At 45.1% G+C, this 27,173-nt stretch overlaps 1 protein-coding gene across 1 annotated transcript in view; it reads left to right on the top strand.

Annotated features, from left to right (window-relative positions):
* Positions 1 to 556: 556 nt before the first annotated feature.
* The window catches only part of LOC130682325 (actin-binding LIM protein 3-like), a 62,389-nt gene continuing 35,772 nt past the window's right edge, over positions 557 to 27,173 (top strand). The window contains exons 1-5 of the mRNA XM_057496707.1: positions 557 to 575; positions 2,877 to 3,085; positions 10,179 to 10,266; positions 21,220 to 21,278; positions 23,998 to 24,069. Coding sequence (XP_057352690.1) covers positions 557 to 575; positions 2,877 to 3,085; positions 10,179 to 10,266; positions 21,220 to 21,278; positions 23,998 to 24,069 — 447 coding nt within the window. The remainder of the gene's footprint in view (positions 576 to 2,876; positions 3,086 to 10,178; positions 10,267 to 21,219; positions 21,279 to 23,997; positions 24,070 to 27,173) is intronic.

The raw sequence follows: 27,173 nt of genomic DNA, 5'->3' as shown, positions 1-27,173 counted from the left end.
GTGTGGTTACATCTTAATGCTTTCCTGTATTAAGAGCCTTTCCTGAAATCCCCCGATGGGCTTGTTTGGTTAATTCATTCTCCTTTGCCATCAGTGATCTAAGGAATTCCTGAAAGGTCATCTTGCCATTCAACGATGCTGTGACACAGATTGGCATAGCTTCATTTGATAAATAGGAAGAGTCTTAGCCTCCGCTGGTAGTACACCTAAGGCTGCAGTGAACCCACCATTTGCTGATGAGGCATGTTTTTGCCTCTGGTAAAATGCAGGCATCAGCTGTCAGTTCATTTTGAGTTTAAAAAATGGGCTAAGATTCAGGAAATTGCCTTATACCCTTTAAAAATAATCACAAAGGTGTTATATTTGTCTCTTACATACTCAGGCAGACTTGTAAATGTCTTCCCCATCTAATCTTGGCCATTTATGTCCCTTTATGATAACCAGTGGGAAGGAAAAGTATTGCCCATCAGCACTTGGTGCTGATATATGACTCAGCAAATCATCCTCTGTTGAATGATTCATTTCCAAGTCTCAATTCATTTGGATATTACATCATATGTGCCACAACTGCAGGGGTAAGTAGGTATTATTTATTAAGCATTTATTATGTACCATGCTCAGGACTAAACATTTTACTTTCATTGACTAATTTAAGCCTCATAAATACAATTTGAATTAAATACTATTATTATCTCACTTTATGGATATTCAAGAACAATATTAAGTAGAAGAATTAAAACATAAATTTGTCTTCCTCCAGGCAGACTTATAACTATTGCAGAATGATTCTAGGAGTGGCTAAGACTACAGATTCTAGGTCATCTCAACCACTGTAATGATGGGGTCCAGGATATGCTACCCCAAACTATGGTAACTTGGCATGTTGAATATTTTAAACTGAAGGAGTTTGGTAAAATCAAAGAGGCAGGAAGTTCACTCTGACCTTCTCCCTGTCCTTATCCCCTGAAACAGAGCATATATCCCTTATGAGACGTACCCTCCCTATACCCAGAGGAAAGGAGAATCCTTTTCTTTGAAGACATAGGGACACAAAGAAGAATCCTAATGAGCAGGCCTTGATAAGTTCCCCGTATTTATTACAGTACCTCATACTCCTTAACCTGTACTATTTTTCCACAACTGTCCACTCCTTATCAAACCCAGCACAAAAATGCTCATGGCCAACTGTTTCTCTGGGTCATCACTTCCTTGTGCAGTCTCCCATATCACACAAAACTTAGAAATAAGTGGGTGTACTTTTCTCTGGTTAGTCTGTCTTTGTCAGTTTAGTTTTCAGACCCAGTAACCCTAAGATGGTCAAGAATAATGCCCCACCTCCTGCAGTGGTCCCAGTTGATGCTAAGCACAGCACTCTACAGTGGACATCATGCTATCATTTATATAAGGAAACTGAAGCTCCAAGCATTTACATGACTGGCCTAAGTAACACAGGCTTCTCCTCAGAGCCCAGGGCTCTTTCCACCACTCCAGGGGAGGGATCTACACTCCCAACCCAGAGCTGCAAATGGACAGGTATAGAAACTCCCTCAGTCAGACCATCACATAGCCGTGGAAGCTAACATTTGTCACTACAGCCACGTCAGCTTTGTAGTTGGAATCTAATCCATACCCCTTGGGGTCAAACATTACAACTTTTTTTAATAAGTCAACTTAGTTTTTGTTGTAAATCCTCCTTCTCCTGGGATAGTGGAAACACAGCTTTCTGACCCTCTCCCTGGATGTGCCACCATGAACACAGAAATACAATAGAAAGTGTATATTGGTCTGGGCCTCATTCCTGACACTCGGTTCCTAAAGCCCTGGGAATTTCCTGGGTAATAGCAGCATCTTTTATTGTAAGTAGGTGGTTCTGGGTGGGCTCTGCTTGGGTGCCTGACAGGCAGAAAGCCCAAGCCATGACTAGAAGCTTGGAATTTTCAGCCTCACTCCTCCATGGTTGGTGAACACATCCATGTGGTGTACTGGGAGGGCGATGAGTCCCAACCCCACAGGGAAGAATGAAGCCTTCTGCTGGCCCAAGGGTGATCCCTCACAGTAACAAATAAAGTGTTAGAAACCATTTCTCACATGGGGTAGACCTTCTGTAACCTCCATTGATCATGGCACCAGCTTCACTGGGCAAATCGTACAAGTCTTCATGAAAGGTAATGGATGTACCCCAGTTTGCTAATGCATTCATCTATTAAAGCACATCCTGATTTCCTTAGGTTTTTAGCCATTATGAATAGAGGTACTGTGTAAAATTGCATGGTGGATTTTGTTGAGACATAGTTTTTCAAAGCAGTTGTCTAAATACCAGTGACACAATTCTTGGATCCTAAGGTGAGACTTATCTTTTCAATGGTAAGATAGTTTTTAATGGTTCTTTCTTGTGTTATGGATTTTTGTATATCTTGAGTACAAATATTTTATAAAATGTATTTGCCAATATTTTCTCTCAGTGTGTAATTTGTGTTTGGGTTCTTTGAACAAGGTTTTTTAGAGTAGAAATCTTAATTCTATAAAGCCCACATGATGTATTATTTTTCTTTTTGTATAGGCTTTTGGTGTTGGGGGTTAAAAGTCATCAGTAAGAGTGTATAGACTTTCTTGCTTTTACCTAGAATTTTTATAATTTTGCACCTAAAAATTGTCTATGAAGAATGTTGAGTGAATTTTTATGTAAGTTGTAAAGCTTGTGCGTACCTTAATTACATTCTGTATGTTCTCCAACAAATTATAAAGACATGGGAAATTCCTGCAAATTGGGGTTTGATTTTCCAAAATTTTGTGATTCATCAATCGAGCCACAAGGGGGCGCCACTTTCCATGAGCTGTGAGCGCTCGTCCCATATCACATAAAACTTAGAAATAAGTGGGTGTACTCCGCCCCCCGTGGCCCGCAGGCGACGCCTTTGCCCTCTCTGTGGACCTGCGTGGCGCATGCGCGGTCAGGCCCCGGGACTTCCCCTCTGACGCCGGCGGGAGCCAGGATTCCTTGGGCTCCAGTGCGGCTCTGTCCAGGACATCGCCGTCCGCGGCCGCCGTGAAAGCTCGGTTTTCTAAGGAGCCGCGGGACAGAAAGGTGAGGAGAGGCTCCCCGTGTGTCGCCTGCAGAGGGCTCCCCTTCAGGGGCCTGAGGAGGAAGGCCTGCGGCGGGGAAAGTGGTCTTCGTGGAATTTGGGGGAGCGGCTGACGCGACGGGTGGAGTTGAGGGGGCGGGTGAGTCCGGCACGCTGCTGAGTCCGGGCCGGGGCGAGTGAGCGGCGCCCCGCGCGTCCCCGGGAGCCCGTGCGTGGGTGGTTTGGCCGCACCTGCGGGATGCCCTCCAGGCTCCAGGCGTCCTTCCTGACGAGGCTCTGAGATGGTAATGGGGCAGAGGGGACTTGGTTGCTGAATGGCCCGCTTGCCCGGGGCTCAGGCCTTGTGGTGCGCTGAGCACACAGGGTAGGTTCCTGGGTCCCAGTGTGGGGGCCACTTGGGAGGCCCCTCTGGGTGCAGCGTTGCACTGACCCAGCCCAGCTTCCCAAGGGCGGCCCCCCACCCGCGTTCTGTGCCCAGGGCCTCGTGAGCCGCCTCATGAGGCAGAGCCGGTTTGGGGAGGCAGAGGGCGCCCCGTGTTCTGTTACCACACCCGCTTCTGCTTGGGCGCTACGCAGGGTCTCAGTTGCTTCAGCTCTGCAGTGTAATGGGATGAAAGGGCGCCATGCTCCTGCTCTGCTTTCCCAGGACGGCTGTGGGGATGGGGTCCCGTGCAGTTCCATCCAGCCTGTAGGGTGTTTGCTTGGTTTCTGTGAGAAGTGCGATGGAATTTTGGTGAGGGTCGCAGGGGTTGTGCAAATTGCTGTGTGCAGAGAGACTTGTAATAACCTAACTCTTCCCGTCCACGTCTGCAGGGTCCACAATTTTCAGGCCTCCCACCACCTCAGTTAAGTTTGTTCTTAGGTACCTGTAACTTCTCGAGAAAATTCCTGGACTAAATACCTTTGACCCGAAATCAGTCAAAGGGAGAAATAAAGTGGGAGAAACCTGTCTGTTACTTACTAGTAGTCATCCACTTCAGCTTGCCCGTGTCTGTCACAACCGGGCTTCAGAAGAACGGGCCCCACCGAACTTCTCCAGTCCAGATATACCCTCGCTAACCCTTATAATTACCTGTTCATAGAGAGATGGACTACTTCTCTCCACCTCTTGGAAGCAGCTACTGATGTGGAGATGCACTAAGGCCAGATGAGATATTTTGGAAATACTGCAGTTTTATCCACAGCACTTTAGTCTTATTTATTTATTTTCTTGGTATCATTAATCTACAATGACATGAGCAACATTATGATTACTAGATTCCCCACATCATCAAGTCCTCAGCACACACCCCATTACAGTCACTGACCGTCAGCGTAGTAAGATGCTGTAGAATCACTAGTCTTCTCTGTTGGACAGCCCTCCCCATGCCCCTCCCACCACATTATGTGTGCTAATCATAATGCCTTTCCCCGCTTCCCTTCCCTTCCCACCCATCCTCGCCAGTCCCTTTCCCTTTGGTAACTGTTAGTCCATTCTTGTGTTCTGTGAATATGCTGTTGGTTTGTTTCTTCCATTTTTTTCTTTATTCTTATACTCCACGTATGAGTGAAATCATTTGGTACTTGACTTTTTCCGTCTGGCTTATTTCACTGAGCATAATACCCTCTAGCTCCATCCAAGTTGTTGCAAATGGTAGGAATTGTTTTCTTCTTACACAACACTTTCTTCTTTATGATGTACTTGTAAAGGGCATTGTTTTCTTAATCTCTGATGGTTGGTTATCAGTGAATACAAGCAACCGACATTTGTAAGTTGGTTTGGTATCTTACAAGTTTATTTAATTCATTTTTAGTTCTAACAGGTCTTTGGTGAAGTATGGCAGGAAATTGGAATTCTAAAATCCCACTGTTTGTACCCCAGGTTGTCCCAATGTCCAAGGTCCAGTGGATGCAGGGGATCCTCCCACATGCCTTCTAATGAGCACTGGACCCCTGCAAGGTGCCATTTGTGTGAACTGGACGGGAAGGGCTTGGCCTCTCTTGACAGGGTATTATGTCTGCTCTGCTTTTCTTACGGTTATTTTGCAAAGTAATTTACTTTCCAGCATTTTAAAACATACAGAAAACTTGCAGTGTCAGCACAGATTCTCTTTATACTGAATTTCCTAGCATCTCACTTTACCACATTTGCCACTTCACACAAAATTCTGTGGTGTCTACCCCAAACAGGGACACGCTTTCAGGGAACCACCACCTGACTGCAAATGAAGGAAGTATTAGGGTCTCCACATGATAATTCAATGCACAGACCCACCACAGCTGTCACCAGCCACCCTACCTGTGTGCACACATCTTTCTATCCTGATGCAGTTTCCTTTTTCTGGAACTGTTCCTGAGACTTTACCTCAGTTGGGCTCTCCAGGACCTCACATAAGCGGGATCACAAATTTGTCCTTCTTGGAGGGGTGTATTTCCCTGAGCATAATGGCTTTAGGGTCCATCTGTGCAGCAGGTTCTAGGACTCCTTGTTTACTCCACTGTGTATAGACCACATTTTTTTTCATGTGTCTCTGGACACCTGGGTCATCTCCACATTTTGGCTGTTGTGAATCATGCAGATGTGAACATGGGTGTGCAAATATCTAAGTCCCTGCTTTCATGTTATTTGAGCAAATGCCCTGAAATGGAATTTCTAATCATATGTTAATTCTATGCTTGAGTTTCTGGGGATGCCCCCCACCCATTTTTTAATTAATTAATTTTTATTAAGGTATGATTGATATACACTCTTATGAAGTTTTCACATTAAAAACCAGTGTGGTTACTACATTTACCCATATTATCAAGTCCCCACCCATTCCCCAATGGAGTCACTGTCTATCAGTTTACTAACATGCCACAGATCCACTATGTGCCTTCTCTGTGCTACACTGTTCTCCCTGTGACCCCACACATCATGTCATCATGTGTACTAAACATAATACCCCTCAATTCCCTTCTCCCTCCCTCCCCACCCTCCCTCCCACACCCCTCCCCTTTGGTAACCACTAGTTCATTCTTGGAGTCTCCGAGTCTGCTGCTATTTTGTCCCTTCAGTTTTGCTTCATTGTTTGCTCCACAAATGAGGAAAATCATTTGGCAATTTGTCTTTCTCCACCTGACTTATTTCACTGAGCAAAATGTCCTCCAGCTCCATCCATGTTGTTGCAAATGGTACCCACACACTGTTTTCAAAGCAGCCTTGGACCATTTTTCTTTATTTCTATATTCGACAGAATAATGCAGTTTATGGGTCAACCCTATTTTGTTCATCCTTTCACCCCTTGAATGGCATTTGAGTTGTTTCTACCTTTTTGCTGTGGTGAGCAGTGCTGCCAAGAACTCCTGGGCCAGCTTCTGTTTGAACAGCTTTTTCATGTCTTTGGGATATTTATCGAGGAGTTGGTGTTTACCCACAATTAGGTAATTGTATTATATATTATGAGGAAATGCCAAGCTGTTGTACACAAGCTGCATATTTCATATTTTCACAAGCAAAGGTTAGGGGCTCCAATTCTTCCACATCCTTGGCAACATGTGATTTTGAATTTTCCTGAGTACGGCCATTGCTGTGTGCTTGCAGGGGATGTTCACTGTGATTTAATTTGCATTTCCATAGCAACTGATGCTGTGTGAGACCTGTTCTTGTGCTTGTTGAATGTTTGTATATCTTCCTTGGAATCTTTTATCCACTTTAAACATTTGGGTGTTGTCTTGTGCCTTGTACAAGTTTGTCGTGTTTTCTGGATTACAGACTCTTGTCAGATGTACAATGTGGAGATATTTTCTTCCATTCTGTGGCTGTTTTTTACTTTCTTGTTTGTGACTTTTGATGCAGAAAAGTTTTTAATTTAGGGGAACTCTAATTTATGCTTTCTTCTGTTGCTTGTCCTTTGGTGTCAGATCAGAGAAACCATAGCTAAATCCAAGGTCATGAATATTTATCCTCATGTTTTCTTCTAGAGTCTATAATTTTACCTATTATGGAAGCCCTTTGTCTGTTTTGAGTTAATTTTTGTTTGTGATATGAGTTAAAGGTTCAGTTTCATTCCTCTGCACATGGACAGCCATTTGCCCAGCACATTTGCTGAAAAGGCCATTCTTTCCCTAGTTTAATGTTGTCCACCCTTCTTAGAAAGCAATTGACTGTAGATGATTGGGGTCATTTCTGGGATTTCCACTCAGTTTTGCTGATCTATACATACAGTTGACATTTGAACAACATTGGGGTTTGTGTAGCTGACATCCCACAGAGTCAAAATCTACATAAAATATCTCACTCCCCCAAACTTAAGTATTATCCTAAGTCTGATTGCCTATTTTGAGTGAAAGACTTTCCAATAATACAAACAGTCAAGTAACACATATTTTGTACATTATACATGTTTTGTGCTGTATTCTAACAGTAAGGTAAGCTAGAAAGAAAGCAAATGTTTCAAATTGTCTTAAGTCTTTAAACATATTTTCTATATATTTGTGGGAAAAAATCCACTCAAGTGGACATGGGTAGTTCACACCCCTGCTGAACAAGGGCCAACTGTGTATGTTTATGCGAGTGTCACAGTGTTTTATTTACTGTTACTTTGTACTAAGATTTGATCTTGGGGGCCATGAGCCTCCAGCTTTGATTTTCTTTTTCAAGATTGTTTTCAAGGGCTCTTTGGGGTTCCTTGAAATTCTGTGTGTCAGGATCAGCTGGTACATTAAAGCCTGTGTGAGTTTTCAAAGGAATCATGTTGACTCTGTAGGTTGCATTTGTGTCATTGCCACCTTAACAGTATTCAAGTCTTTCCATCAACATGAGTAGACTTTACATGTATTTAGCTCTTTTTTAGTTTTTAAATTATCAATATTTTATAATTTGCAATGTACAAGATTTGCACCTTGTCTATTCTTAGTATTTTATTAATGTTCACATTATTTAATATGGAATTTAAAAAGACAGGCTTCTCCTCTGAGCACAAGGCTCTTTCCATCACCCTGCAGGAGTGGCATTCACTCCCCACCCAGAGCTACAAACAGAGAAACTGCCTGTCAAACCCTCACATAGCTGTGGAAGCTGATACATGGAGTCAGCGGCCCTCCTCCCTCCTCCTCAGTCTGTGTCCTCACCAAGGACAGCCCCAGGCCCGGTGTCCCAGGGCCACCTTTCCTAACCTCACTGTGGTCTCAGGCCCCAACAATAAGGCCCCATTTTTCTTTGCAACTTTCTTGAGTTAGGTCTGTTAACAGATGAGTGTCTCACCGTTCCTTGCTGACTCGGTGTCCGCCGGCGGGTGCCAGCTGCTCTGGCAGCCTCCCTGCCTCAGGTTGTTTTCAAGTCGTTGCTGAGATGGGTGCGCGGCCTCGTTCAGCTGGAGTGGGGCGGTGGGGTGGGACATGGAGGAAGACACCAAGCTTCAGTTTTGCCGGGGTGCTATTGCCATCCTGGAAAACAGGTCTATAATTGAAATGATAAAGAGACACAAAGTAAGAAGAGGCTACTAATTAAACTGATTATCCTTTCAGGGTATGAGCGAATCAGTCCCACACTATCTCAGCTTGGGAAAATAGCAGGCTTCTTCCAAAGTTTGCACACAGTTTGCTTTGATGACGATAAGGACATTTTATCATTGGTGGAGCCACGCAACCAAGACAGAAAAAAAGGGATATTGGATATTTTTTTCTTTTTTAAAAATCTGCCCTTTCCACATTCTTGCTAAGTTTTTATAATCTATCAACTATCCTCAGAATAGGCGAGCCCATTCTTGCCACCTTCCAAAAAGATTCTGAAATAGACCTTCAGCATTATGCAGTTATAATTTTTTATTTAGAAGGAACTCATTAGCATGAAACTGATGGTTTGGGAAGGGACCTTTTACAGTCACCAGTGTCCATCAATTCCCTCCAGGCATATCCCCTCAAAAGCCCTGCCATCACCTATAAGACATACCTTCAAAATAATCCCATCCTTCCAACCCAGTGACTGTGCCAAGCTCCTCCCACATAGAAATTCAGGTGCCACCACTGAAGGGCCAGTCCCTCTTGGCTGGGATTGTAGGGTCAGGACTGTGGGCACAGGAGTAAGTGCTGGGCTGGCGACCAGCCCTCACGGGCCCAGTTCCAGCACTGCTCCTGGATTCCAGGGAGACTGTGAGGCCTAACCTTCACTGGGGCTGTTTCAGCCACTATAAAAGTACTTGCAGCTGCAAATCATTTCCATTTTTACTTGAAATAGTTGTAGGGAAGGAAAATGGGAATAGTGAAGGGGCTCACCCAAGCCAGACTGGAGTGAGCTGGAGATGGGATGCAGGTGCCCAGGTGATGCAGTCCTGGCACTGGTCTGGGGCAGAGGCTCAGGACCTGGTTTTGTGGGTCCCATTACTTGTCCACTGAGCCCTTAAAGTCTGTCCTTCATGTGTCACTCTCACAAGTTCTGTCATGTCTGTGACCTTGTGTAGCACTCTTACCTAATACTTTAAATTTGTCTTTAAGTTCTCACATGTAAGAACATTTATATAACATAACAGGAAAACCAGGATCACTTGCCATATTGCCAGGAACAGAAAGTAAGAACAGTTCTAGCTAGGTTCCACTGCTCATGGAGGCTCCATGCCTCAGACCTGTTCTCATTCTTGAAAGGATTGAGTAGTAAGTTTTAGATATTAAAGACACACTGACATCAATCTGGTACTTTCTCCTTAAAAAACATCAGAAGAATTGATAGAGGATTGAAAGGAGATCATTTTTTTCATTGATCCAATGTTATTAAGTCCCAGGCCCATGTGCCACGAGTAGAAAGGGCCTCGTTCTTGGGGACATGCTGGGATTGTTTCCTCATCAGGAAATGCAGTGGAGCCAGTGTTCTCCAGGCCCTTCTGACACCAGAATTGAAGTGCAGGTGTCCAAGGAAGTGCCCTGAACTCGTGTCAGGGACCCACAGTGTGGAGGCACCAAGTGCCCTGAGCAGACTTTTAGATAGTTCTGGCCTCCCCCTCCCCGAGGTAGACTCCCAACCTACCTGAAGGCCATGAAGACACCAGCAACACTGTGCCCAGGAGATGTTCAAACCCAGCCCACCCCCACTGGACAGCAGCCCCGTCTCTGACCTCTCACTTCTTCTTTTTATTCCCATAGGCAGGAGGGAAGCACTACCACCCAACCTGTGTCGGGTGTGTGCGCTGTCACCAGATGTTCACCGAAGGGGAGGAGATGTACCTCACAGGTCAGCAAGTCTGAGCGTCTGTAAGGCAGTCCTATGTGGTCATGATTGTGAAGGAGAGACCGTCTCCTTCCATTTCAGCTTTGCTTTGCTTTTGGCTTGTCCTCAAAACTGCAATTAATTTGCCCTCTCTGGGTGGTTCGGGAAAGTTGCTGGTGTAGCTAATATGAAGTGACATGTAAAGTGCCTTCTGTCCCTGTGTGCCGCCACCCACTGCTTGGTTGGCCTGCTTCCCTGGCAGTGCTCTGGCAAGACTCCCCAGGCTCTGCCTGGGGGTGGGAGCTGAGGTGAATGAGGCCAAATGGTCAGAGAGCCTCAGAGGGATGCCTGGGCTGCAGAGTGTGTCTGGGTTGCAGCACAGCTGCCTCTACACAACCTCCCTCTCCCATCCCTCCCCCCACATCTCAGAGCATCACACCAGGCTGCAGCTTGGGTCTTCTCACAGGCTCTCAGGATGCACAAAAAGGGACGGAAAGGAACCAACAATCTCTGAGAAGCAGATCAGGGCTGTTTTTCCTCTGCCACTTCCTGGGGACCAGCTCTCTGGCCCCAGAATTCTTGCAACAGTGTCCTAACCAGTCTCAGTGCTGTGCTCAGTCCTCTGCCCAGGCAGCCATCCTGGGGCATCCCAGTGTTCTTGGCAGAGCCCTGTTGAGGGGTCTTCAGGGCCCTCTCCCTGCTCACCAGTTTAGGTAGGAACACTTCAGCCTAGCAGTTACGACCTTCTTACTGAAGTCTCAACCTGTGTTTCCGGGCTTGAACAAAGCCAACAGTTCAGCTGCTAAAGCCGGCTTTCAATCACTTTTTCATTCATTCAACAAATATTTCTTGAACCCCTACCATGTGCAGGCTCTCCCCAGGTGTCTACAGTGAGTCCAGCCACAGCCAGGGCCCTGCCACACAGCCCAGTGGGAGGTGGACATGGTCGGTAAGGACACAAATGACTGTCATGTGATAAGATGACACTGGGAAGGCACGGGGCTGTGCGAGCACATGGGGTGGGAGGGGTGTCAGGGGAGGCTCCCTGAGGAGGGGTGGGAGCAGAGATCCAGGAGTGAGTGGGCGTAACTGGGCAAACACAGGACGGTTGTGGTGCACCAACCTGAAGGGACAGAATCTGCTGGGCTCAGGTGGACAAAGAAATGGCATGAGCGGGAGACAGTGAGGAACAGGGATGGCCCTGTGCAGAGGTCAGGCTGGGAGGTAGGCAGGGTCAGAGCAGGCCAAGCCTTGGGCCAAGGCAGTGTTCAGCCCCTCAGAAGAACTCATGGGAAGCTCTTAGTTCATTCACTGAACAAGTACCCATCGGGCACCGCCTGTGGGCCTGGTGCTGTCCTAAGAGCTTGTGGTTGTAGCAGTGAGCAGGTCCAACAAGTTCCCTGGCCTCGCAGAGCTCACATCCTCATGTGTCTTCCACACCCTGCTTTTGACCAGAACTTCACAGAATATTGAGAGAGCTAAGCAGTGAAGTGAGTAGCTTTGTGATCATGAGCCAGAGTGCAAAATCAAACAAAATGCACAGCAGAAATGCCTCCAGGAGGTGGGAGATATTCTTGGTGATGAAGAAGGGCCTGTCACCCTCCTCCTTAATTATCCACATCCCTGCTCTCCCGGCTCCTGGGAGAGTGGGAGTAATTGCAGGGCCTTCAGGGACCTGCCTCAGAGGCTGCTGAGTGATCCTGGAGTAAAGGGACCCATGCTGGAGTCGTGCTGAGCCGGTGTGTGGGTGACTTGGGGGTGGCAGCCACCAGAGAGGTCCTGCTGCCACTGAGAGCTGGGCCTGGGATGGCCTTCCCTGGGCAGGGGTACCAGGACATGAGGTGATATTCCCCAGAAATGTAAGAAAACTCTCCTCCCATGCACAGGACTGGGAAGAACTGGCTGAGAGCCAAGACCCCTGGATTCAAGTGCCAGAACTTCCACTAATGGGCTGCGACCTTGAGAAGTGAGCTTCCTTCTCTGGGTCTCTTCCTCCACCTGTCAGAGGAGGGTAATTGCACTGTCTCTCACTCATGGACTCAAACTGAGGCCATGCTCTCTGTGATGTGCCAGGTACTCAGAGAGGAACCCTGCCGGGGTGCTTGCTTCTGTGGTGGCATTTACTGTCAGGAGGGGCAGACCCACTTTAATCAAACAGACGTGTAAACATTCAGTGATGAGCTGTGCCAAGTGCCGTGCAGGGGAAGTCTGGGGACAGTGGGAGTGTGTTACAAGGCTCCTGATCTCATCTGGGAGGCCAGGAAGACTCTGCTGAAGAAGGAAAATTTCAACCCAGGATCTTGAAAGTGAGTAGGGAGTGAGGGGTGAAGAGGAGAAAGACAAGTATGGAGACAGAGAAAACAGCAGGTTCACAGTCCCCCCGTGGGAGGAGGCATTAGATAGCAGAGAAACCGAGGCAGGCCGCCATATATACAGAGAGCAAGTGAACTCCCCAATATTAGAGGAGATAATAAATGTGAAGGTGCGAAGTGCCCCATAAAGCAACGTAAGGAAAGAGACTGTTAGAGAGCCTGCAAACCCCACCTACTCAGCTTATGGCAGGACACAGCGAGGGACTGCCAGCTGGCCCTGGGAAGTCCTTTTAGTTAGTCTGTCTGTGTTTTAATTACTATGGGATGGTTTTCCAATGGGTTGTAACTGGGAGAAGTCCAACATCTGTCTGCTTGAGAACTTCTAGGGCTCCTGGGGACAAGAGCAAGTTTTCTGTCAGTCTGTTGACTGTTTTTGTAAAGATGCCAGATTTCTAATCTGTTTGTTGTCCAAACCCTTCATTTGGTCTTCACCAGGAAATCCATGTTTCCATGTGAATTTTTGAACAATTTTTTCCAGTTCGTTGAAGAATGTTGCTGGTAATTTGATAGGGATTGCATCAAATCTGTATATTGCTTTGGGCAGGATGGCCATTTTGACGATATTAATTCTTCCTAGCCACGAGCATGGGATGAGTTTCCATTTGTTAGTGTCCTCTTTAACTTCTCTTAAGAATGTCTTATAGTTGTTAGGGTATAGGTCTTTCACTTCTTTGGTTAGGTTTATTCCTAGGTATTTTATTCTTTTTGATGCAATTGTGAATGGAGTTGTTTTCCTGATTTCTTTCTATTGGTTCATTGTTAGTGTATAGGAAAGTCACAGATTTCTGTGTGTTAACTTTGTATCCTGCAACTTTGCTGTATTCCGATATCAGTTCTAGTAGTTTTGGAGTGGAGTCTTTAGGGTTTTTTATGTACAATATCATGTCATCTGCAAATAGTGACAGTTTGACTTTTTCTTTACCAGTCTGGATTCCTTGTATTTCTTTGTTTTTTCTAATTGCTGTGGCTAGGACCTCCAGTACTATGTTAAATAACAGTGGGGAGAGTGGACATCCCTGTCTTGTTCCCGATCTCAGAGGAAAAGCTTTCAGCTTCTTGCTGTTCAGTATGATGTTGGCTGTGGGTTTATCATATATGGCCTTTATTATGTTGAGGTACTTGCCCTCTATATCCATTTTGCTGAGAGTTTTTATCATGAATGGATGTTGAATTTTGTCGAATGCTTTTTCAGCGTCTATGGAGATGATCATGTGGTTTTTGTCTTTCTTTTTGTTGATGTGGTGGATGATGTTTATGGATTTTCGAATGTTGTACCATCCTTGCATCCTGGGATGAATCCCACTTATTCATGGTGTATGATCCTTTTGATTTATTTTTGAATGCGGTTTGCTAATATTTTATTGAGTATTTTTGCATCTACGTTCATCAGGGATATTGGTCTGTGATTTTCTTTTTTGGTGGCGTCTTTGCCTGGTTTTGGTAATAGGGTGATGTTGGCTTCATAGAATGAGTTTGGGAGTATTCCCTCCTCTCCTATTTTTTGGAAAACTTTAAGGAGAATGGGTATTATATCTTCTCTGTGTGTCTGATAAAATTCTGAGGTAAATCCATCTCACCCAGGGTTTTTTTTCCTAGGTAGTTTTTTGATTACTGCTTCAATTTCTTTGCTGGTAATTGGTTTGTTTAGATTTTGTGTTTCTTCCTTGGTCAGTCTTGGAAGGTTGTATTTTTCTAGGAAGTTGTCCATTTTTTCTAGGTTTTCCAGCTTCTTAGCATAAAGGTTTCCATAGTAGTCTCTAATAATTCTTTGTGTTTCTGTTGGGTCCATTGTGATGTTTCCTTTCTCATTTCTGATTCTGTTGATGTGTGTTGATTCTCTTTTTCTCTGAATAAGTCTTTCTAGAGGCTTATCTATTTTGTTCATTTTCTCAAAGAACCAGCTCTTGGTTTCATTGATTTTTTTCTGTTTTATTCTTCTCAATTTTGTTTATTTCTTCTCAGATCACAGTGTTTTTAATTCAAAGGATACTGCGTCCTGCTACCGAAACGACATGTGTCTTTGTTAAACAGCTGGGGATGCTGGTGGGATTCAGCTAGAGCTTCATCTCCTCTGAAGAATACCTTCTAAGAGGTGCACTGAGCTGAGATATTAGAGAGGGACCAGGCCGTGTCACAGAGCCAGAAATGCCCGCCATTAGTTGTGATCTCCACATCGCAACAAACCACACTTTAAGAAGCTCTAATGTAATGCTGGCTGCTGTAATTTAGTAGTTTAGCATTGTTATTTTAATTTGTATCTACTTTCTGACAGCTAGGTTGTAGGAGTAATGCTTAAAAACTTTAGATTTCATGTGTTCCCAATCCTGCTACATAATTTTAGACTCTTCAAACATAGCCTGTTGCTGTACTAAACTGGTATTTCCTAACATCTGATTCTACTAAGCATATTTCATTTTAAATAGAGTACATTTTAATTTTTGATGAGCTGTAATTTTTCTCTTACCAAACATCTTGAATCCAATAGAAAGTATTATAGCAGAGTAGCTTGAAGTTTGTATTTAAAAGTCTGTTTCCAACTTCCTCTTCTCAGGCCACCTCAAATTCAAGATGATGTGCCATTTTCTCACCAGTTACACGTCACATCCATTTCACCAGCCAATTTGTCCATGTTGGTCAGAATTAGGTCCGGAGTAGCAATCTCCTTGGTTGCTTCCTCTATTTTCTGGGAAACAAAATTGCCTGCTGGGCAAGTCAGGAACTTGTCAGATACTCAAGTTTTAGTTCAGTGAGATATTATATTAGTCTAGATTTTTTTAGATGGCAGAAACCCAGTTGAAACAACATTAGGCAGAAGAGGATTCATCCGCTCTCAGAACTGAGGAGCGTCGGGCAGCAGCACTGCTGGGTTGAAGGGGCCCGTGGAGAGCAGCAGGTGGTTCTGCTCCCTGCTTCTTTCTGTGTGTGGCTCCACCACTTCTGCCCCAGACTGGCTGCATCCATGTTTGGGGAAGGAGGGCACGGCCAGACCCCGGCCCTCACAGGACAGAAGGGCAGCATTCCTGCAAGGGTCAGCAGAGAAGGGCTGGAGAGACTCCGAGTATCCTGGTCTGCTGACCACATCCAGGCCAGGGCAGAGAGGCAGCTCTGCTCGGCAGGCAAGGCATCTAGGCTCCCTAGACGTTCCTCGATTTTCCCACCTGAGAACAGGGATAACAATAGGCCCTCCTCACCAGGCTGGTGTGAGGATTACCATGAATGTGTGGTAGAGGCTTAGCACAGCCATGCTCTGCTAAATGCCAGCTACTTTCAATATTATCATCATTATTAACAACCCTTAGCATAGGGCTTTCCACACATGGTCATCAAATGTTGGTTTCACTATTAGTTTTTACTTAAGTATATAAAGTATATAAATATTATGAAGTGTATAGCATTAGGCCTGGCAAAGGCACTCTTATATAATAATAACAGTAAGATCATTAGTTCCTGACGCAGACTGAGCCCTCAGCACCCTTAGTTACCATCCTGTCAGCAGCCGCAGCCATCAGCCCCCATGCATCAGCCAGCACCTTACTCAGGCCCACCGTTCTCCTTTCCTCACCCTGCCTGATATCCTGCGTGGTAACCAGGTTTGTGACAGCTAAACACTTTTCTCCAGTAACCTTTTTGTTAAGCTTCAAGCCCCTTGATCACGTCAGGTCCAGACAAACTGGTCTTTTCCACTTCTCCTTCGTTGCCCTCGTCCCTGGGCACAAGCCCAACATCCCAGAAGGGCACACTGGCAGCCAAGTCAGGCTTCTGCTCAGTGGCTCCAGCTGCCTGGCCAGCCCACCACATGCTGCACAGCCCCTGCCCACTCAAGGCCAGCTCCCAGGAGTAGGAGAGAAAACAACCATTCACTTGCCCTCAAGTTTCTCCATCGCTCCTTTCCCCTTACTCAAACTAGATCCCAGCAAGTAGACTTTTTTGGTAGGGGAGGGGGTATAACAATAGCACCACCTGACAGTTACTGAGTGACTATGTTAGGCACAGCCTGTTCTGTGTGCTCTACATATATTAACTCCTTAGTCCCCACAACAAACCTAAAAACCAGATACTGTTATCATCCCCATTTTATAGGTGAGGAAACCAAAGCATAGAGTTTCTCCAGACAATGTAACTAGTAAGCAATGAACTAAGGTTCAAACCCCCTAAGAATAGTCCATCAAAGAGTGCACAGGTGGCCTGAAACCTGGTAAAGATTTACCAATGTCCAAGATTATAATGATGATGATTCTGTTGTTACTGCATGTCAGATTCAGCAGAGGGACTCACTCTTCTCTCTTCTCCAGTGTTCGGAACCCTAGTGACCAGCGAGGAGCAGAGTGTCCTGTGCTCTACAGAGCAGTCCAGCTGCTGTGGGCCAGGCTTACTGAGGTCAAATTCATGTATCATACAAGTCACCACTTTAAAGTGTACAATTCAGTAGCTTTTCATACATTCACAATATTGTGCACCCACCACCTCTATCTAGTTCCAAAACGTCATCATCCCTCCCAAAGGGAACCCATATCCACACATTTGTTCAGCCCCCCCACTGCCTCTAGCCTCTAGAAAGCATCAGTCTGCTTTCTGTCTCTATAGATTTACCCATTTTTGATATTTCATACAGATGGAATCATGCAATATGTAGGCATTTGTATCTAGCTTCTTTCACTTGACATGTTTTCTAGATTTGTCCACATTGTAACATGTAACATCATTCCTTTTTATGGCTGAATAATATTCTATTGTGTGGACACACTGCATTTGTTTATCCTTGCTGGGTTTTAAAAAGAGTCCTTCCAAGATCCTAACAAGTCCACATTACAGAGGTCATGCTGCTGACGTAAAGGCACAGCTTTAAGAAACCTCACCCTGCTACAGTCAAATGGAATCTGGAGAAGCAGTCTGCTCTGAGAGCACCCTGGCTAGGTTAAAACTCAAAGGGCTGCTTAATGAGTGAAAAGGGCTGTGAGGCAAGCAGCAGGGAGGGTCACTGGGCACCTGCAGGGTCTAAAAACATTTAAATTCAAAGATCCTTAAAAAAACGCTGTGCTGGCAAAGTAGAACCTTAGGGTGGGTCACTTTCAATCTCTGCTGTGTTTGTAACCCTGGCTGGGCATTCTTTGGGAAGACTATGGTACCAGCTCTCACTTTGGCATTAAAATCTCCACTAATACAAAAACAAAGGTCCTGGCAAGTTGAATTTCAAGGTCCAGCAGAGAGATTGGTGGACTCCCAAACACTGAATAAGCCCAAAATGTTCCATGTGTGCTGTACCCAAACAGAGGGAAGATGAATGCTGACTCTGCTAGGGATTAAAAGCAGCCTTAATACCCAGCTCCAGACAGTTTTGGAAAATTAGATCTCTACCTCCAAGTCTGCTGATACAGAAACAGCTAATCCTTCATGTCCTTACCTTTCCCTGGAGATTTTAACTGCAGAATCTGGAGAGTGGGTGACAGTCTCAGAGGACAGCAGTATCACTTGTGGAACCAGGAGCCTAGCAAGCACAAAAGGTTGAATCCTTCTAAGTTAAAGAGTTCTGTTTTATAAAATTGTTTTCTTTATCCCATTACATTCCAAAGGAACATATTTGGGACATTAACTGGTATTCAGCCCTGTGGTTCTCCAGTTTAGAGTCACAGATCACTTGGGGAGATTGTTCAAATCAGATTCTCAGTCCCCACCAGAAGGTTGACTTCAGGGGGTCTCTGGGGCTTAGGAATCTGCATTTTACCAGGCTAACAGGTGGGCCATGGGCCACACTTTGGCAAACCCCAATCTATTGAATATACTTATAAATAGTCAACCTGAAATTATAGCTGTTGAATCAGAGTCTAGATTATACCAGTTGTCCAAACCTCTGAGCCCAGATTAGGGAATTCATAGAATATCATGTCTCTTTTGTTTTCTCATGCACTCGATGAGTATTTATTGAGAATTGTACGTAAGACAGATATGAATCCTTCTCCTTAAAGAACTTACATTCTAGTCAAGATCATTGGATGGGGCAAATAGTAATACATATGGACACATTATCCAGGGGTTGAGGGATCATGAGTATGCGTTAGAGTAACTACCACACTCTGCATCTCCTCAGCAATGTCTCTGCTGAGCATGGATCCCCTCAGTGTGTTCATAAATACTCCCAGGGACAGGAGGCACACTCTAAACACGAGCCCATTCAGTCCTCGGTCGTCATGATTTTCCTTCCCTGGAGCTTCTGCTTGTTCTGTTTTATAAGACACCCCAACAAGTGAACCCCTTCTTCCCACAGAGAGTTGCTAAAATATCCAAAGGCCATTTCCACCCATCCATTAAGTTTTGTCTTCTCCTGGTGACGGCTCTGCCTTTTGGCCTAATTCTGGGTCCCTTCTCCATTGTGATGACTTCCTCCTCTGGGTGAATTCCACCCGGTGTCTTCTTTTTTTTTTTTAAATACAAAGGTGGGATCCAGCCTGTCATTCATTCATTTCTTTATTAAACACACGTGAGCCAGGTACTATTTTAGACTCTGGGGTTAAAGTCCTTAGAAGAGAATAATGCCCTTCACTCTGGATGTCTTCTTTCTGTCAGTGTCACATTGTTGAGATCCTGACTAATGGCAGAAGCTCATCCAATCATGATTTCATAGGGGGCTTCATGAGCAATCACCTTTGTTACCATTATTTACCTAAATTTATTGGTAACCACCAACCACCAATTTTTCCCTCTTGAATTTAGATTATATACCACCAACCCCCAAATTTCTGATTTTTTTCAAGTCTTATTTTCTTTCTCCCTTTCTGTTCTCCCTCCTCACTTCTCATATAAACTGCTTTCCCGTATGCATAGTTCTGAAGCTCTTTGTGGCTAAGCTTTATTTCAGAGCAGGCATGTTAATGGCACGAAGAGACTGTCTGGTCTGACTGAGCCCATCACTTTACACATCATTTCCTCCCATGAGAACTTCTGCCTGACCTTTTACCTTTCCTGTGCCTCTTTCACTCCATCTCATGTCCTTGTCAGGCATCTGTGTCCACTACATCCATGTCCTTCAGTGACCTGTACCATGTGCTTCCTGCCCGAGCCACAGTGGTAAACAGCTCCTGGTGGACGCAGCAGCTGCCCAGGAGGACCCGGAAATGCTCTCTCTAATCACTCACCAAAGCAGAGTCCCCCACCCACCACTTGGTAGTGGACACACCCTAGGATTGTGAGGATCAAGCCACAGACCCAGAGTCCCTCTACTGGGCTCTCAGAGCTACTGCACTTCCCATTAGAAGGACCTAAATTTGTGTTGAATTACTGGGAACATCCAAGAACATCAGCAAACAAGAATCAAAGATCTGTCTCACAAATGACAAAACTGACCCTATAATTAGAATTTTGGAGATGGAAATCATCTTCAAGACCATCCAGTTCCCACCTCATCATTATCGGACGCGGGAACTGGATCCTGTATGGAGGGTGTGTTAAGGACGAAGCCGAGCCGAGCACCCAGAGCTCTTCGTGCTGGGCCCATCTTCTGCCTGCCACACTCTCAAGTCTAATTTTTCAATCTCACACCATCCCCCTGCCGCCTAGCCAGCATTGCAGCCCTCGGGGTTCCAGGCAACAAACCATAATGGAAGGCATATCCTAAAAACAAAGTCAGACAAACAAATGCCATCTGGGTGCTCAGGAATCCAGTCATTTGCTGGCTCCTTTCCTTTTAAGGCTGGTTACAAGAGGAGTGGTACCAGAGGGATAATATGTTCCTATTTTTCCCTCTAATCCAGGACACCTGTCCCTTCTTTGAAGAATGTATAATATTTGGGGCTGCTTCTCAACATGTGACCAGCCACCTGCTGCTCATGCCTTTCCAAATTGGCCTCTTGAATTTGGGGCCAACCAACTGGACCCTCCAACCCACAATAAAATGTGAGCATTTGCATTATACTAAATTTGAAGAGCCTGGAGGAATGAGCACGTTGAGACAGTGCTCTGAAGCAGAATGTATGCCACGACATCCCCTCCCCCTAAATGTGATAGCTCTGGTAGACTGCCACAAGTCTTTGAAGAGAAAGGAAGGTTGAAGTTCACCACAGCCTGCCACTTCATTTCACCTCCACTACCATTCATTCATGCAACAAATATTTATTGACCACCTGCTATGTGTCACTGCCAATTATCCACTTATCTGTTAACCCCACAAATGTGTATGGGGCCTCCTCCAACAGTCAAGTCCCATGCTGGATGCTGTAGCAATGAATAAAGCTCAGCTCCTGCCCAGAGGAGCTCCTAATTTAGTTGGGGCAATAAATCCACAAGCTACTGTGATATAAGATTGTATATGTTGAGAGAAATACAAAGAATTATGGATTACAAAGGAGAGAGAAGTCACTCCCAGCTGGCAGGTAAGGAACTTTGCAAGAAGATGCCATGTGAGACCTGGACCTTACGGATGGGTAGGATTTGGACAGGAGGAAAGAGTGTGTGGATGGCTGAAACCCATACTGCAGAGAACCTGAAAATCCAGAGCTCCTCCTGGCTACTGTGTAGGGCACATATGCTGCCATGGGAGGTAGGGGACAAGGAGAAACTCTGAAAGGTGGTGGGTGTGAAGGGTCTGAGCCATTGTTATTTTCCTGACCCTTAGGTTCTAAGGTTTGGCACCCCATCTGCAAACATGCAGCCCGGGTAGAGAAGAAGTTGAAGGTAAGCAAGCTGGTAGTGATAACAGACCATCTACTTTTTGACCCAGGCTAGGGGCTACTGTGCTTCAGTAGAGAGTCATTCCTTAGTGTGCACACTCCCAAGTGTGTTCCAGTGTCCTTACATTTCCTTAATAGTAACACCTCCGTCATGGGGCTTTTGATGGGAGAAAGACATTGGATATGACCACACTTTGAAAACTATAAAGCACTGTATTAATGTGAGTTCATAGGGTCTCTGAGTGAGGTTTTACCAGTATTTACCAAGATAGCAGCCTCTCTGAGCTGTGCATGCTGATGTTTCTGTCCAGCCTAAGGTTATTTATTACTAATAATAGTTTATATTGTCATAGGAATTGACAGTTTGCAAAACATCTTCACAGCCACTGTCTGATTTGGTTTATTGGGGCAGATGGGGCAAGGAATTTTATCTTCTATTTGTGAGAAAACCAAGGTCTAAAATGGGCAGTAATTTGTCCACAATAACACAACCAGGCATGACCAGAGCCAGCGTCCCCAGGCACACGCTCGATCAGCTGCAGTCCTGTGTCCCTCTGTACTGCTGTGCTCTGACAAGTACCAGGAAGTCCTGTGACTCTGGGATCTTGATCCAAGCACTGCAGGAAGGGGCCCAGCTCCTGGTGTGTGGGGGAGACCTAGAATGTGCGCTGAGGGAACACTTGATGATGTCCAAGGTCCTGTACACCCCGGCCCCTGGGGATCAACTTGGCCCCCCGGGGCTCTATTAGAAGTTACCTGTAAGAGTCTCAACTAAAAATGTAGGTGTACAATTTCTGACCAGGTGGTTAAACCTGGTCTCCTTTACCATCTCATCCACCTAATGTAAGTTTTGCAAAAGAGCTGGCCTTTTGATATATAATTTTTTTTTGAGTCATGAGTTTTTTTCCCTGTTTCTTCCAAGGCCTCTCCCATGTAAGTTGTAAGAAGACCTAATTTTCCTTTTCTCATTCAATTTCCTTTTTGATGTCTTTTCTCAAGTTTCAGTTCTCCATCTCCAACCTCGATGATTTTGCCTTATTTGTGTACTACCTATATCGCTATATGTTTAATATTTTTCTTTAAATCAACTCACTATTTTTTACCTAACACTTTTTACTTAAAATTAATTTTCAAATAAAACTTTATATCAACAAGTCAAAAATCTATATTATTTCCTGCAAGTAGAAGGTAATCATAAAATATATTCAATGAAAGTGAATTGAGTCCCTTTTTTAAAATAAAATTTTGTATACATAAATATTTTATATATAGTTGATACACAATATCATACTGGTTTTGTATATACCATTATGAAATGCTTACCCCAACTATCTGTCAACATAGAAAGATGTTACAGAACTATGACTATGTTCTCTATGCTGTACTTTGATCCCCTTGACTACTTTATATTATGATTGAGATCTTGTGCCTCTTTATCCCCTTCACCTCTTCACCCACCCACCCTAACACCTCCCTTATTGTAACCACCAATCACTTGTCAGTGTCTGTAAGTTTATTGCTATTTTCCCCATTTTGGTTTTTTTTTGGTTTTAGATTCCACATATAAATGAAGTCATATGGTGATTGTCTTTCTGTGCTTGGCTTATTTCACTTAACATAATATCCTCTAGGTCCATCCATGTTGTCCAAAAGGGCAGGATTTATTTCCTTTTTATGGCTGAATAATTTCCATTGTGTATATGGACATCTTTTTTATCCATAGAAGAAATAATTCTTAAGAATATGTCCTAAAAATTCCAGCTAAATCATATTGCCTGCTCTCTGTTCAAAAAAAGAGGAAATTAGCAATTACTGAGAAAGTTATTGAAGTATATTAGCATCAAATTAAGACTTCTTCCTTGATCTAAACAAGAGTATTGAAATAGAATCTTACATTATACTCTCCCACTCTATGACTCAGTATTATCAAATGTTCCACCTAAATGCATCTCCTGAGAGCCACCACTAGTCCATGATCCACAGTTTGGGAAACATTTCTATATAGCCTCACTTAGCATGATTGTAGGATGAGAGATCTGGAAGGGAATTTAGCAATCCCTATGACCAGCCCCTTCGTTTTCATCAGGAATCTAAGGTCCCCCAAATCACATAGTTCACTAGTGGTCCTTACTTCCCAGTCTGTTTACTTTTTAACCACAACAGGCTGCCACTCTGTTAAATGGCACTAAGACTGATACAGTGTTTTCTGTTAAGGGTGCCACTTATTCATCATTACTGTTGTTCAGAGAAAATTTTTTAAGTTTATCACTTAAGTCACTGTTGGTTTGCAATGCATATACTATAAAGAATTAGTATATTATGCAATTATGTGAAGTTTAACATACTTCTACATTTTGCATAAACAAATGCTAAGGAATGAGTATTAACCTACTTTATTCATTTACACTAAATATATTACTGACTGGGATAACCCAAAGTGAAAAGTTCTATGAGTAGCTTCTTATCTAAGAAGACAGTTAAAAATATGTGAAGCACAAATCCACATTCTGTCCAACAGCCAAATCCAACAGTGTTTCTCTTTCATTCACACTTGGAAACTGATTAAAAAGGCAGAAAATAAAGAGAAAGTGGATGAATAATCAGAGAGTACTTCTACCAGAATTGGTAGTGTTCCTGGAGAGCTGTGTTGCTGGGCCCCCGCCTCGCCCTCCCCACCAAATGGAAGGTGCAGCTTCTCACTTCTCTCTTCCTCTCTCCCACAGCACAGGTGGATGTCAGAAACTTCCATCTCACCGCCTGGGTCCAGCATTGGGTCACCCAACCGAGTCATCTGTGTATGTATCACTTTTTGGCCCCTGAAATGCCTTTTTTCAGTCGCAGGTCTGGCATCTAAAGGTTTTCTAAGAACAGCTGGAGACAGCCATTTGGTTTTTATCCAGCTGATATGTAGTGTATGCCTGTCATGTGCTGGGCTCTGTGCTAGGTGCTGAGAATACAGTGGGGTGCAGAGAGCCTGGATTCTTTCCTCATGGAGCACGCAGCCTGATAAACAGTTCAGTGGGAGCAAGAAAAAGAAAGTGCAAAGATAGCAGTGGCCCATGAAAGGCTCAAACCAGTGCAAGATGCCTCCTTCTCCATTACTTAACTGAGACAAGGGAAGATCAGAGTAGGTATTGGGTGGGAAGTCAGTGTGGAGATAGTATGTGTGATAATGAGGCAGAAAGGGGGAGGAAGTCATATGCATATGGAGACATGGCCACAGTAGATTTGCACAGATAAAGAAGCACTTTCTCATTACATAAGAAATCACGGGATGGAGGAACCCCATGTGTGTGTCTGAGCACCCATCCCAGAAGCATTCAAACAGACAACTCACTATTTGCGGGGATATGGCAGAAGGGGCCACAGGTGAGTAGATGATCTCAGAAGTCCCTTGGATTGTAATTTCTTCATTCATACATTCATTCAACAAATGTGTGCTGAGAGTCTGTTGTGTGGTAAGTGCTGGGCTCTGCACTGGAAAACATTGGTGAACGGCAGCAGCCTGAACACCTAATTCCACAGTCAGTCGCAGTTCTGGCAAGTTCTAGGAAGAAAAAGTGCAGGGTGTTCTGATGATGCTACAGATGACCAGAGGGGCCTGGCAATTTAGGACCAACTGGCAGAAGAACCCCGAGGAAGAAATATATAAGGGCAAACCTGAGAGATGAACAGAAATCAGATCAAGGAGGCAGGGATACAGAGCCTGTAGGTCTGAGAGGAGCAGAGGAGGGGCCGATGACCAGCAGCTTTAGTCTGACTCCAGACTGTTCAGCCTTCCTCAAGGCAAAGTATCCAGAAACTCCAGAAATGGGGCAGAAATGGTCTGCAGCAGGAAACCCATTCTTTTAATAAGAAGTCTAGATACAGCCCCCTAACCAGCCAGCCCTGGCTGTGCCCTGCCGACCATTACTGTATCATTATTTTACCCCAAATCCAGTTTCCTCCTTGATCCCAGGATAATGCCCATGGATGGGACTGTTTCCTTTCCTTTCTTCCTCTTTTCAAATGAGAAAAAAAAGACTTAAGAGCTGTCATTGACTACACATGGATCAGTACTGCCATGTGGCTTCCATAAAAGACAAGTGACTTTGATCACAGGCTGTACTCATTGGAGAGTCCTATCCAGAAAAAGAGAAATGATCATCCCCTTGGTGCTCTGAAGAGGGCCAGACCACAGCAGGATCAATAAACTTAGCTTCAGGGCCCACACCATAAGAGTGTCATCAACAAAAGTGAGCACATCTCCAGAAGAGAGTTTCTAGGGTATTCAAGGTGAGGATCTGTATAGCTGTGCCACAATGCCTTTAATCCCTGGCTGGTCTCCCCTGATACTGAGGAGCCTCCCTGACTTTTGTGAACTAAGTCAGGTCCTGATGGTGTTCACTCTGAAGTCTGGAGAAAGCTTGCAGAGTTGCCCCAGTGAGAGGGCAGCTCAACTGCAGATGAACAGCAGCAGCTGGGGACACCTGCCATCCTGGCCTTGAGCTGGGGGCTTCTGCACTGAGACAGTTACCCCAGGGTGGGCAAGCATCCCCCCTTTGTGCTCCGCTGTCCTTGTTTCTTGGTGCTTCCCTTCAGCTGCTCTGGGGAGTGACTGCACGTGTCACACGAGCTGTGTTTTAAGTCAGGCCATTCCAAACATGGCTTCCAAATTCAGAGAAGGATCCACCCAGTCACTTTCAGGACATGCAATAACAGGCAGGCAGAGTGTTGGTTTAATTTTCACTGACACTGAGGCTTGGTACTAAAATAGAATCATCAGTGCCCCTGGAAGGGGGCGGGTCCTTTCAGACTCTGTTCCCCCCCAGCTGTTAAAATCATCATTAGGAGGTTTGATTTTGACCAGCGCACGTATTCTGTTCCTTCCTTCCTAATTATGCTAGGACGCCTCTGCTCAATGACCATGCCTCCAGATGGAAGGCTCATTTTTCACCCTGTAGACAAGGCAGCTATAGGAAGAAATACAAGCTTAGTGTTTTTGATGTTTGGAGTAAAGTGCCAGGATGGATACTGATGGGCCAAGACAAGTCTGTAAGATGCCAAGAGCTCTCGAGGTCAAGATGTACCATCCCAGGACAAAAGGGAGCAGTTACTTCAGCAAGGGGAATCTCCTAATAAGGTTCCCTTTATCCACACACCCCAAAATTGGTACAGACAGGGATGTCTGACCCAGGCTGGCCATGGCAGAAATGACATGGCACACCTCCAAGGGTTTAACTGAGGAGGGTTAATGAGGGAACCCCTTACAGAGATGTGGGAAACATTAGGGGACCCACACAACACAGTGGCATTCAGGGACTACAACAGCAGGAAGTAGCCACCACCTCAGGCCTGAAGGGAAGGGCTGGGGAGAGCTGGAGCCATGGAAGGCAGCCCCAGACCAGAGCTGTGCCTGTCATGGCCAGGTAGGGCAGGTGCAAGGGGCACAAGTACCCACCCATCTCCATTCAGTACCTAGTCTGAGGGTGACCCCCATTGGCCCACCTGGAAGCCAGGGAGCCTCTGAGACTCTCCCTGGGGCCTCAGAGCCCAGATCAGGGCATGGAGTGGTACCCAGGGCATGGAGCGATGGAGAAGGAGCAACACAGTGCCTACATGGCAGTGGGATGGGACAGGGACAGAACAGTGGAAAGGCTATAGGAAGTGTTTAGAATATCAGCACTTATAAGGTCTTTCTGAAAGCTGCTCTCTGCAGTAGTCTTGGCCCTGAAACTTACCTGTTCCCTGAGGCATTGGCAGAACATTATAAGACCCAGTCCCTTGGATTCTGTCTAGTGGCCACTCTTAATTCACCCCACCTCAGGACCTTGCAAGTCAGAGTAGTTGGGGAGGCACAGATGCTGATGGGCCACAGCAAAAAGAGGGCCACAGAGGGGACAGATGGAGGCCGCTGACA

Source organism: Manis pentadactyla, unplaced genomic scaffold (assembly GCF_030020395.1).
Source record: "Manis pentadactyla isolate mManPen7 unplaced genomic scaffold, mManPen7.hap1 scaffold_164, whole genome shotgun sequence".
In the NCBI taxonomy this organism is placed as follows: domain Eukaryota; kingdom Metazoa; phylum Chordata; class Mammalia; order Pholidota; family Manidae; genus Manis; species Manis pentadactyla.
Note: the sequence above shows the minus strand (reverse complement) of the source record. Positions and strands in the feature narration are given on the sequence as shown.